This window comes from Bos taurus, chromosome 20 (assembly GCF_002263795.3).
Source record: "Bos taurus isolate L1 Dominette 01449 registration number 42190680 breed Hereford chromosome 20, ARS-UCD2.0, whole genome shotgun sequence".
Classification (NCBI taxonomy): Eukaryota; Metazoa; Chordata; class Mammalia; order Artiodactyla; family Bovidae; genus Bos; species Bos taurus.
In genome coordinates, this window is record NC_037347.1 from 39,274,516 (window position 1) to 39,288,002 (window position 13,487).

A 13,487-nucleotide genomic window follows, 5' to 3' on the forward strand; every position below is an offset into this window, starting at 1 on the left:
AGTGCTGCACTCAATATGCCAACTAATTTGGAAAACTCAGCAGTGGCCACAGGACTGGAAAACATCAGTTTTCGTTCCAATCCCAAAGCCAGGCAATGACAAAGAATGTTCAAACTACCACACAATTGCACTCATCTCACACACTAGTAAAGTAATGCTCAAAGTTCTCCAAGCCAGGCTTCAACAGTACGTGAACCATGAACTTCCAAATATTCAAGCTGGATTTAGGAAAGGCAGAGGAACCAGAGATCAAATTGCCAACATCCGCTGGATCATCAAAAAAGCAAGAGAGTTCCAGAAAAACATCTACTGCTGCTTTATTGACTATGCCAAAGCCTTTGACTGTGTGGATCACAGCAAACTGTGGAAAATTCTTAAAGAGCTGGGAATACCAGACCACCTGACCTGCCTCCTGAGACAAGAAGCAACAGTTAGAACTGGACATGGAACAACAGACTGGTTTCAAATAGGGAAAGGAGTACGTCAAGGCTGTATATTGTCACCCTGATTATTTAACTTACCTGCAGATTACATCATGAGAAAAGCTAGACTGGATGAAGCACAAGCTGGAATCAAGATTGCTGGGAGAAATATCAATAACCTCAGATATGCAGATGATACCACACTTAGCAGAAAGTGAAGAACTAAAGAGCCTCTTGATGAAAGTGAAAGAGGAGAGTGAAAAATGTGGCTTAAAGCTCAACATTCAGAAAACTAAGATCATGGCATCTGGCCCCATCACTTCATGGCAAATAGGTGGGGAAATGGTGGAAACAGTGACAGACTTTATTTTGGGGGGCCCCAAAATCATTGCAGATGGTGACTGTAGCCACAAAATTAAAAGACACTTTCTCCTTGGAAGAAAAGTTATGACCAACCTAGATAGCAAGAGACATTATTTTGCCAACAAAGGTCTGTCCAGTCAAAGATATGATTTTTCCAGTAGTTATGTATGGATGTGAGAGTTGGACTATAAAGAAAGCCAAGTGCCAAAGAATTGATGCTTTTGAACTGTGGTGTTGGAGAAGACCCTTGAGAGTCCCTTGGACTGCAAGACAATCCAACCAGTCCATCCTAGGTAAATCAGTCCTGAGTATTCATTGGAAGGACTGATGCTGAAGCTGAAACGCCAATACTTTGGCCACATGATGCGAAGAACTGACTCATTTGAAAAGACCCTGATGCTGGGAAAGATTGAAGGCAGAAGGAGAGGGGAATGACAGAAGATGAGATGGCTGGATGGCATCACCAACTCAATGGACATGAGTTTGAGTAAACTCTGGGAGTTTGGTGATGGACAGGGAGGCCTGGCGTGCTGCAGTCCATGGAGTAGCAAAGAGTCAGACAGGACTGAGCTACTGAACTGAATTTAATAACAATGTTTCCCTGGTGGCTCAGCAGTAAAGAATCTGCCTGCAGTGCAGGAGACACAAGAGACACAAGACTATCCCTGAGTCGGGAAGATCCCCTGGAGAAGGAAATGGCAACTCATTCCAGTATTCTTGCCTGGGAAATCACATGGACAGAGGAGCCTGGTGGGCCACAGTCCATGGGGTCACAAGAATCAGACTTGACTTAGCGACTAAACCACCAACACAATTTCATATCAATTACACTATCACTCCCACCAGCTATGACTGAGCAGACCTGTTTACCTATCTGGAAAATGACAGATAATTTTAAATTTTTGAAACTTTCACACAGTACGGTTGAAAAGTTGATTGCCTTATAGTTCAATATATATATATATAGCTCTAAGATGTATAATATCCTGCCTAACTGTCCTTCAAGGAGTTTGTAATCAAATTGCTCTCTTCAATGCTAAAAGGTTATCTTTTTAAAGATGCTGACAATTTGATAGAAGAAAATTGGTATCTTTGCTGTTTTATACTATTTATTGATTATTGTAAAGTAAATACAAATTTTAGTTCTTATATTTAGGACAGTGATTCATTTTGAGTTAATGCTTATGTACAATATGAAAGTGTTTGACGTTTTGGGGGACACTTGGATACCAATTGTTCCAATACCATCTGTTGAAGAGACTATCACTTGCACCCTGAATTACTTTTGTACCTTTGTCAAAAATTAATTGGCCATTAATTAATTAAGTCTATTTCTGGGCTTTCCTTATGTTCCAATGATTCTGATTTCTGTCTGTCCCTTTACCAATACCACTCTATTGATGGAGTAAATCTTAAAATCAAGCAGTATGATTCTAACTGTATTATTTTTAAAAATTGTTTTAGCTTCTTAGTTTCTTTGCTTTTCTATATAAATTTTGCAGTCAGCTTATCTATATTTACAAAAGTTCCTGGGAATTCCCTGGTTGCCCAGTGGTTAGAACTCAGTGCTTTCACTGCTGAGGGCCCAGGTTCAATCCCTGGTAGGGGAATTAGATCTCACAAGCTGTTGAGCCCACCCAAAAGAAAAAAAATCCACTGGAATTTTGATTGTAATTGAGTTAAATTCATAAACTGATTTGGGAAAACTTGACAGGCTTCCCTGATAGCTCAGTTAGTAAAGAATTTGCCTGCAATGCAGGAGACCCCGGTTCAATTCCTGGTTCGGGAAGATCTGCTAGAGAAGGGATAGGCTACCCACTCCAGTGTTCTTGGGCTTCCCTTGTAGCTTAGCCGGTAAAGAATCCGCCTGCAATGAGGGAGACCTGGGTTTGATCCCTGGGTTGGGAAGATCCCCTGTAGAAGGAAAAGGCACCCACTCCAGTATTCTGGCCTGGAGAATTCCATGGACTGTATAGTCCATGGGGTTGCAAAGAGTCGGACGTGACTGAGTGACTTTCACTTTGACGTCTTTACTACTATGAGTCTTCCAATCCAAGAACACAATGTGTCTCCATTTATTTAGGTCATCTGTCTTTGATCAGGATTTTGTAGTTTGCAACACACAGATCCTGTGTATATTTTGCTAGATTTATACCTAAGTGTTTCATTTAGGAAGTGGGGTTCTTATAAATGATATTTTTAAAAATTTTGGTTTCCAGTTGTACACTGCTAATATAGAAATGTGTGTTGATCTTATATCCTATGACCATGCTAAGCTTAAACTCACCTGCTGGTTCTAAGAGATTTGTAAATTCCTTGGAATTGTAAATGCCTTGGTCAGTCATGCTGTCGATGAATAGAGACCATTTTATTTCTTCTAAGTTGTATGTCTTTTTCTTGCCTATTACACTGGCTAACACTTCCAGTACTATGTTGAATAAGAGTAGTGAGTGAACATCTTGTCCTTGTTTGTGATCTTAGACAAAAGCATACAATCTTACCAATGAACGTGATGTTGGCTGTAGGCCTTTTGTACAGGCCTTTGATCAGACTGAGGAAGTTCCCTTTCTATCATGAAAGGATAGTGAATTTTGTCACATGCTTTTTCTGTATCAATTGATAAGATTATGTGCTTTTTGTCTTCGGATTGTTGATATGGTCAGTCAGTTCAGTTCAGTTGTGTCCTACTCTTTGCGATCCCATGGACTGCAGCACTCCAGGCTTCCCTGTCCGTCACCAACTCCCGGAGCTTGCTCAAAACTGAGTTACTGATGCCATCCAACCATCTCATCCTCTGTCATCCCCTTCTCCTCCTGCCTTCAATCTTTCCCAGCATCAGGGTCTTTCCCAATGAATCAATTCTCCACATCAGGTGGCCAAAGTACTGGAGCTTCAGCTTCAGCGTCAGTCCTTCCAGTGAATATTCAGGACTGATTTCTTTTAGGATTTAGTTGATATGGTAGAATACATTGATTCAGGTTTGAATACTGAACCAGCCTAACATTCTCAAAGGAAAAAAACCTCACTTGGTCATTGTGTATTATTCTTTTTTCTATATTGCTATACATGTTGTTGTTGTTGTTGTTGTTTACATCTATGTGCATGAAAGGTATCGGTCTATTATTATTTTTGTTATTTTGGTTTTGTTTTTTCTTCTAATGTCTTTGTCTGATTTTGGTATCAGGGAGATGTTGGCCTCACAAAATGAGTTGGGCAGTATTCTTCTTCCTTAACTTTCTGGAGAAGATTATATAGGATGGGTGCTATTTCTTCTTCAGATGTTAAGTAGAATTACCCAGTGAAATCATCTGCCCTTGGAGCTTTCTTTCTTAGAAAGTTAACTACAAACTCTTAAAAAAAAAAAAAAAACAAAACTAGGGCCTATCTTTGGATTATCTATTCATCTTGGTTGAGTTTTTTACTTTACTTATGATTTTTCATGACAGGCACAAGTCTTAGATCTTTTTATAATTAAACTTAATGGTCTCTTCTTTTCAGGTGTATCTTTGCATGCTCAGAGAATTCTTCTTTTCTCCAATTTTTAATTTTAGTACATTTTATTCTAGTACTGAACTTTCTTCTGGCTAATTTATATTTTTAAGTTCTGATGTAAAAAATATTAATCCATCTGGAATTTAGAGGATGCTAGGAGTGGAAGATTTTCTTGAGTTAAAAATTAGTATGTAAGAAAAGAATAAGACAGTCTTGGAATCTCCCAACTCTATAATCATAGACTTTTTCTCATTAAAAACAAATTTTACATGTTCACAAACAGATTAAATTTCTTAATAACCATGAAGACTGTTTAAAAAAATCAAATATATACATAGAGCACAAATACTGTGAGTATACACAAGGATATTTTTAAAAGGAGAAAGATAATTAGTTAGAAAACACAGAATAAGAATCTTCAATGAACATTCAGGCTAAAGAAACCAATGTTCAAAATATCCAAATAACTTTTGAAAACTTAAAAAAAAAAGTTTATGTAATAACATAGGGAAATACAAGAATAGAAAATAATATCATCCCCCCTCATCAGACACACATACATACACACACACACACACACTTTTCCTTTCTCTCTCATATATATAATTGGCAAATAATGTTCAACAAAATGGATTATTTTTATAAGTACATAAAAGATTATTTTTAAAAAATATATTATTTTTAAAAGCACAGCATTTAAAAATATTTTAATTATATTTTTTATAAATCTCAAATTCCTCCTGATAAACCACTGAATCCATTAGTGTCCACTAATTGGATCAAGCCAGGTGAGCATGGGACTGTCCTTCCTTACCAGTTCCTCCAAGTCTCTCTCAAAGCTACCCACAATGAAAAGGACGGCACTTCCTGAGAAGGACTACTGCTGAAGGATGGGTTCATAACTCAGCTTTCCTCTAGAACCCCCAGTACCTCACTTCTGAATAAAAGTCAAGAAAATTGTAGCTGCTACAAACATTCTAAGAGTCAAGGAGGTTGAGAGTGGAGGAGGATGAGGAGAGGAGCCAATGTTTCTCTTTTATCACTGGATTTCCTAATTAACTGATAGATCTCAGGCCATGTTCATTGCATGTAGGATTCTCTACTCTTTATGCAGGTAAATTCTGGTGAGATTCTAAGGGAATAAAGGAAATAGAAATCAGATGATCTTACTGGTTTTGATGTTCCAGCTAATTTGGGGAGATATTATTGTGTCTAAATCCATGTGTAAATGACTCTACAAAAGGGTATCTAGTCTTATCTTTCTATCACAGACATGAAAAGCTACTTATCATCTGTCCATATTGATAGATACACCTATTCCATTTGGCAGTGTGCATCCCTCCTATGAGAGGGAAATGGTAATATCTGCAAAATCACCTCTTATACCTACCCTTGTGTTGTACCTCTCCAGACATGGCATAAGCCTTGGCTAGTAATGCGCTCGCCTCTGCAGCTTGGGGGCTGACTTCTGTGTACAAAGAGACACAGATAGAATGGGCCTAGAATACAGAAAATCGTGAGAAGGATAAGTATCTAAATGGCAGTGTTTCACTGTGGATTTTATAGTAGCTCCCACAGAAGTGCTGGTTGATTGACAGCTGATGTTTATTTAATCATGGAGTTACCTACCTGTGAGAGGAGTTTGAGTCCCAGATCTGCTACTTCCTCTCTGTGATTCTTGAGCAAGTAATTTTACCTTCATATGTAGAAAGAATATATACTTTCCATTGATTAGGGTTTGAAAGTGAAAGTCGCTCAGCTGTGTCTGACTCTTTTCAAGCCCATGGACTAACAGTCCATGGAATTCTCCAGTCCAGAATACTGGAGTGGGTAGCCTTTCCCTTCTCCAGGGGATCTTCCTAAGCCAGGGATTGAACCCAGGTCTCCGGAATTGCAGGCGGATTCTTTACCAGCTGAGTCACAAGAGAAGCCCTGATTAGGGTTTGGGAAAAGTTAAATGAGATGATGCGTGCAAAGCTCTGGGCACAGCACCCTTCACATGGCAGGTTCTCAAAAAATTATTACTTTTTATTATGTTTCATCACAAAAGCAAAATTATAGCTTTAGCTCAACCTCTCAAAGGTTCAGTATCAAAAAAAAAGGCTAGTAAAGCGTGAATCCTAGAGCCCAGCTGCCTGGGTTCCCATCTTAGTTCAGCCATTTACTATAACATAAGGCAAGTCACTATAATTTCTTTGAATATAAAACAGGGGTGACAAAAATTGTATTTGTCACAAACAGTTGTAAAGATTAAATGAATATGTATATAGTGTTTAGGTATCACTAAACATTATAAGCATTAGAGAAATACAGCTTTTATTATCTGAACTAAAATGGAAGGAGTAACACTTTGGAAAAAGAAAGAAAACAGGAAGTATCCAGTTCACTACCCACCAGCAAGAAAAGAGCCACCTGTACTTCATACTTCATAGGCCAAACACCATGAGGTATTTCAAGGAGCTCCAGACAGCACTCAAGACAACACTTTAGAGCTAAGATCCATTGCAGAGTTGTTATGAGTAGGGGCTGTGGGGTCAAATCTTCTGAGTTCAAATCCTTGCTCACCCACCTCCCCCCCAACCTGTTAGCTATACAATTTCCAGTGAATTAGCTATAGTTCTTTGTGCTCCAGTTTCCTAATGCTTAAAATAAGATTAAAAAAATAAATAATGGTGCTTACTTCATATGCTTATTTCATGAAATAAATGAACTAATATAGCCTCATATGCACATGGTAAAAGCATTCCATACATTTGAACTATTATTTTTGTTGTGGGTGGGAAACCCTGATTATGTACTGTTTTACTCATTCTAAACTGGACTGCTGCTTTAAGGGAGTCTCAGACACACCGGCCAGGTTTTCTCCGTAAGTAGTGGACTCCCTGTCTTCCGGGCAGCACTCCTAAACATCTCTCCATCGTGATGTCAATAACCTGGGCTTTCTGGATTGCAGGCAAACGCCTTTTCTTCAGCAGCAGACTGCTGTCATATGCACTGTTCGAGGGCAGTACACTTTTTTTTGCAAAATAGGAAATCCAGTACTACGATCTGATCTCAGTCATGGGAGATACCTGAAGCCATAGGCACAGTTTTCCGTTGAGGAGAGAAAAGGTGAATTTAACCAGCAGTTTCGAGGAAAGTTTTAAGTAGCTGATACATAAAGTGCCCTACACTATTTAAATTATGATAGACTCAACATTCCTTTGTACGTCTCGTTTCGTTTTCCCCTCGGCATCTGTCAAATTAGTCACCTCCAAGCAAAACACCATCTTGGTGGTTTAACCTTAGATTGGAAATTCAACCAGCTAGACTAGTTTACAGGACAAATTAGAGCATTACACCAAAATATTATAAAATTTCATTTTAGAAGCCCTTTGCATTTGTTAAAGACGTGAACTCAGTTGCCCCTCTGGCTTTTTCCCTCAGCTCCCTCTTCCTGGCACAGACAGAGGTGAGGGAAGCCAGGAGGGGAAATGCTGTGTTAAATCAGGTCACACAGCAGACAGGCCCGCCATAAGCCTGTGTTCCTTGTCCAGAGTTTGAGGAAGGTCTCTTGTGTGGATCTGGAGGCAAATCAATCCCATCCCGTTCTTCCCTTCTGGGAACCAGGCCTGCGGCCAAACAAAGCCTCCTGGCCTGGACTTCAGCCAACCCACCTACCTGGTGCAAGTACTGGATGGCTTGCTCATGGTTCCTCCTCAGCTGCTCGATCTGAGCAATTTCCTGGTAAAGACTGACCAGCTCTGACGTACTGTCACCCTTATTGGCAATAACATTGTCAACTGCCTTTTCAAAGTATACCAGCGCAAGGTTTAACCTGCAGTTGGCCAAGGAGGCTCTGGAAGAAAAGAGACAAGAGTGGAAAGTCAGAGCGAGGTGACTTGCTCTGCAGACACAGAAGGAACTTTCTAAGAACCAAACAATTTGGCCTTCACAGGCTGATCATCTGTGTGGGTGGCTCCAAGTCCAGCCTTGCCGTAAACACACTCCTATTAGCCAGTATTTTACCCACCAGATTTCACTGACTACCATTTTATCAAACCCATTAATATATCACGATAGGCTAATTTTATAAAAAAAGCATATGGAAAAAATGGTGTCCGGCCGTTCATAAGATGGGATAATTTACCCCATAACAAAGACTTGTTAAAATCAAAATAAAATTTGATTACCTCTGATTCCTTCTCTTTTAGGCTAAAGCAGGGGTTTTCCTTTATTTTGTTTGATCTAGTTTAGTTTATTCTTCCTCAGTTAAAAATAAGGCAGGATAGAGAAAACAATGTAAGTATCTCCCCACCAAAAGGGGGATGATTAAATAAATCATGGCACATCACACAATAAAATACTTCAGACATGAAAAATTTTAAATGTGCTAAGTTCAAAAAACAGTTAGAAAACTGTACTTAAAATATGATCCTGATGTGTATACATGTAAAGCACTTAGAACAGTGTCGAGAAAGTAGTTATACTTTTGTAAACACTCCAACACTTAGAACAGTGTGTGTACAAAACAGGTCAACTGTGTGGAATGGATGAATGAAATATACACTCAAAGTTATTCTGAAAGAGGAACAAGGCTATCTTTCACATAAGCACAAAAATCTACGTCACTGCCCTGTGTGTCAGCAGGAGACAGTCACTGGACTCTAACTTTAGCCTGCAGACTTAAGAATTGTTTCTGATTCAACTCTGGACATTCCAACATCTCCCTGCCATTTCCCATTTGACTACTAGGTTCATAGCTGTTTAGAGGAGGCAAGTATGACTCATGTATTTCATTTACTTACCATTCCATCGTCTACCCTACCATGCCAAGTGCTTACAGTTCTGGAAACAGACTGTTTTCAAGGATGTGAAGATATTTGAAAAATCTAGGGAACAGTAAACCTTTTATTATTCTTTTTCTCCTCTGATACTCTGATGGGCCCATTCTCATATCTAAATATTCTGATTCTCAGAGGATCCCTAACTGTAAAACAGCTAAGTCTCATTCTGGCTTGAACAAATTCCATGAACTTTGTTTCCATATGGAATACAACTTTCCTTAAAAATGCATGTGCTATGAATAACTCAAGGACCTCCAATATATTGTTCTCATTAAGTGTTTCTTCTTTATCATTTAAGTTGTCATATTTAATGACAAAATGAAAGTGAAAGTTGCTCAGTCGTTTCCGACTGTTTGTGACCCCATGAACTATACAGTCCATGGAATTCTCCAGGCCAGAATACTGGAGTGAGTAGCCTTTCCGGTCTCCAGGGGATCTTCCCAACCCAGGGATTGAACCCAGGTCTCCTGCATTACAGGCAGATTCTTTACCAGCTGAGTCACAAGGGAAGCCCCAAAATACTGGAGTGGGTAGCCTATCCCTTCTCCAGGGGATCTTCCCAACCCAGGAATCGAACCAGGGTCTTCTGCATTGCAGATGGATTCTTTACCAACTGAACTATGAGGGAAGACCACTTAATGGCAAAAGTAGGTGGCAATTCAGAAAAAATTAAAAAATGAAGTAATTTTAGAGTAAGTAGGAGAGGCGGCACAAGGAAGGGCTAAGAGTCTGTAAGTTCAGACCAAGTTCCAATCCAATACTTAAAGCTTATCTCCTTGGATGGTTTCTTTATCCTCAGCTCAGTCTCTTTGCCCTCTTTCTAATGAGATAAGTAATTGCACCAGCTATCTCAGGGGTGGCTATGAGGATTAAATGGGAAGGAGCACAGAAAACTTAGAACATGGTGTATGCATTTGGTAAATATGAGCCTCTTTTACTATTATTTGAGTCTCTGGTTCTTTTGCTGTAAATATTTTTCTCCCCTTATATACCGAGTACAGGACAATCATGTAATTCCGGGCTTTAGTCATAAAAATGAATATCCATTGGAAGGACTGATGCTGAAGCTAAAGCTCCATTACTTTGGCTGCCTGATGTGAAGATGTGACTTCATTGGAAAAGACCCTGATGCTGGGAAAGACTGAAGGCAGGAGGAGAAGGGGGTGACAGAGGACGAGACGGTTGGATGGCATCCCCGATTTGATGGACATGAATTTGAGCAAACTCCAGGAGATAGTGAAGGACAGAGGAGCCTGGTGCTTTGCAGTCCATGGGCTGCAGAGTCGGACAAGGCTTAGTGACTGCACAAAAACAAAGTCACGAAAATCCAAGCTTCTCTAAGCCCAGATCTCACCTGCCCAAAGCGACTGTTAGATCTTTCTCCGAGACCTGTAATCCACAAGTGCCCCCCTTATAGGATTCTCTCAGCTCCTTCATGTTTCTCTCTGACTTCTGCAGGTTGAAATACGCTTCTCTGCCAGTGAAACAGTCAAGGAGAGTGCCAGGTACACAAACGCCCCCACTGACCAGGGCAGAGTTGGTAAGCAAACAAAAGGGGCCCTTGGGAAAACGTAACAGTATCTGGGAACACACACTTCCCTCTATTTTCATCTGAACGTGTTGTCGAGAAGGGAGGATTCTTCGGAAAAGGAACGGGGCCCTGGGTGTCTTGTGGTGTTGCAGGGGTCCGGGGCTAGGATGGGTGGCAAGCACTGGGAGTGAACGGAAACCGTGAATTACATGGGACTTCCTTGGAGGCATCTGCTGTGTGACAACAATTATTCATTTTTTCCCAAGCTGGTTTCTGTGAATGGCAAAAGAAAGGAACCAATTTTGCTGAAAGGGACTTTCTGGGTCATTTAGAAAGTCCAAGCAGAGCAGCTTTTTGGCGAGAGGCAAACAGCAGGAAAGAAAATCCCCTTAATTCCCAATATCCTTCCATTTCCCGCATTCTCAATAGCCCTCTGGCGAATGGCTTAAAAGAGGAAGGAAATGTATCAGATTTTGCAAGCTGAGTATATCAGGACCAAAAATGTAGAGGGGGGATGTGTAGAGAGGAGCTCAAAGAGGGTTTATGATTATTCATGAACATGAAAGACCCCTTAGTTTTCAAAAGCAGAGATAGTACCCACAGGCTGTCAAAATCACAAGCTTTTGGAGGAGAGGCATTTTTAACCGTTCTCCCTTGAAATACGGAAAACTATTTCTTTGGTCTATTTTGCTTGGCCTTCGGCTTCATGGGCAGTGTTCTCAACAGCATTTTAGAAAAATTAAACCATCAAGTGTACATTAAATCAGAGGTTTTTGGCTGTGTGTTACAAGTAACCTGGGGCTTTTAAAAAATCTCAGGGAACAGATGCACCCAGGGCCTACTAAATCAAACTCGCGGGGGTGGGACCCAAATAGCAATCATTCTTAAAGCTCCCCAGGGGATGAGGATGTGTAGCCTACTCTGACAGTGCTTCAGATTACCATCCATCCTCTGTCTTCCTACATGGCCACTGCCATCATCATCCACCTCCTTACTGCTAACATTGCCTGTCTTGAGGGCTCAACGAAGCTCAAGACAGGCTCCCAAAACTTTCAGGTGCCCAGGAGGTGTGTCCCCAGTGAGAACCCTCCTGGCTCAACTCAGAGCTCATATGAATAGACACAGGAGGAACATTTGTACTTTCTAAGACAGACTTTCCTAGTGGAGGCTCATGGAGGGCTCAGACGTCAGAATAGAGCTATGAGGCCTCGGTTCCACCTTCCACCCTGTGTGAGATGACTCATCTGGCGTGGATGGACCCCGGCCCTGATCCCCAGATCCCGCTGGGAAGGAAAGGATATTGGTTCTGCAGGAGGCAGACCACTCCCAGAGTATAGTAGAGCATGACCAGAGTCTCCAGAATTTGCTTTTCCTCCTTGTCTGAGGTTGTGGTTCCCTTCCAGGTCAGCAGGACATTCTTGGCGGACTCGGCATGTTTCTTGGCCTGAGCTGGAAGGCCTGGGGGAGTTGGAGGGTGAAGGGCAAGAAGGATAACATTAAGAAGGCACATTTCAGTCAAAGGCATTCCTGGGAGGGGCTAAGGTGGGCAATATGCTTGTCAGTATGGTCTTTAGTACTGGTTCCCCAAACTGCAGCGCATTAGAATCATCTGGAATGCTTGTAAAGAATAAGGTTCCTGGCCACCCCCTCCCTAGACCTGTTGAGTTGGGATCTCTAGAGGAAGGGGATCCAGGACTCTATATTTGAAATTACCTGCACAAGTGTTTCTTATGCAGCCATCCTGGCATTCATCGACAGACTCTATCTGGACATCACTGATGGAGTGATGGAGACAGTAAAGGAAGCTGAGGATCCCAGTCTCAATCTCTTGCTAATGCCATGTGACCTTTTCAACCCACAGAGCTTCTCCGTTCCCCCACATGTGAAATGACAACAAAATTACAGCAGCTGCCCTTTTACCAACACATGGAGACAGTCCAGAAATGAACTGGGTTAATGCCACAGAATGCATGCTTTGAGCTTGCTGGAAAAGGGATTCTATAAAGACAGGGGCTTATGAATACAATTACTTCCATCTGGGGATTTTTTTTCAGTCCAAGATGACGTTGTTGATACTAATTGGTCACACACACACACACACACACACACACACACACACACAGGATCTAATTTCTAATACAGTGAGGCCCCTCTCTAGATAAAGAAGACAAAAGGGATGCCAACGCCCCACAAGACAGAACATGCAGTGTGTTTCCCCTTGTTTTCTAACTAAAGGCTGGTGTTCCTGAGCCACTTATTTGAACTGGAATTAGTCCAGTTAACAGAGGGAGACTTGGGAGTGTTCAGGTTACAGAACTATTTCCTCATCTTCCACACCAGCTCATGTCCAGTGATCTCTGATGGATAAGGGGAACCCTGGAGAAAAGAGAAAGGCCAGCAGAGAACACAGATAGCTTTTCCTCTGCCCTCCTGAGGACCACCCATGGCTGGCACAGCTCTCCTCCCTGCAGACCCGAGGTCTGGGAAACATATTCACCCTGCCACAGAAGGAGGCCCGCTGTGCTTTTGACTTGCCCCTCCCACCCCAGCCCACAGTTTGCTCTCTTTCTGGCCCATAAGCGGCTTCCCTGATAGCTCAGCTGGTAAAGAATCTGCCCGCAATGCAGGAGACCCCAGTTCGATTCCTGGGTCAGGAAGATCCCCTGGAGAGGGGATATGCTACCCACTCCAGTATTCTTAGGATTCCCTGGTGACTCAGATGGTAAAGAATCCACCTGTAATGCAGGAGATCTGAGTTCTATCCCTGGGTCGGGAAGATTCCCCTGGAAGAGGACATGGCAACGCACTCCAGTACTTGGAGAATCTTCCTTGGAGAATCTCCTTGGACAGAGG

At 41.5% G+C, this 13,487-nt stretch overlaps 1 protein-coding gene across 2 annotated transcripts in view; it reads right to left on the reverse strand.

The window, feature by feature from the left end:
• The window catches only part of TTC23L (tetratricopeptide repeat domain 23 like), a 66,409-nt gene that overhangs the window by 34,703 nt on the left and 18,219 nt on the right, over positions 1-13,487 (reverse strand). For both annotated transcript variants that reach the window (XM_059878900.1, XM_024981510.2), the window contains exons 5-8: positions 11,936-12,092; positions 10,458-10,583; positions 7,938-8,115; positions 5,668-5,776 (exon numbers count right to left, since the gene is read on the reverse strand). In XM_059878900.1, coding sequence (XP_059734883.1) covers positions 5,668-5,776; positions 7,938-8,115; positions 10,458-10,583; positions 11,936-12,092 — 570 coding nt within the window. The remainder of the gene's footprint in view (positions 1-5,667; positions 5,777-7,937; positions 8,116-10,457; positions 10,584-11,935; positions 12,093-13,487) is intronic.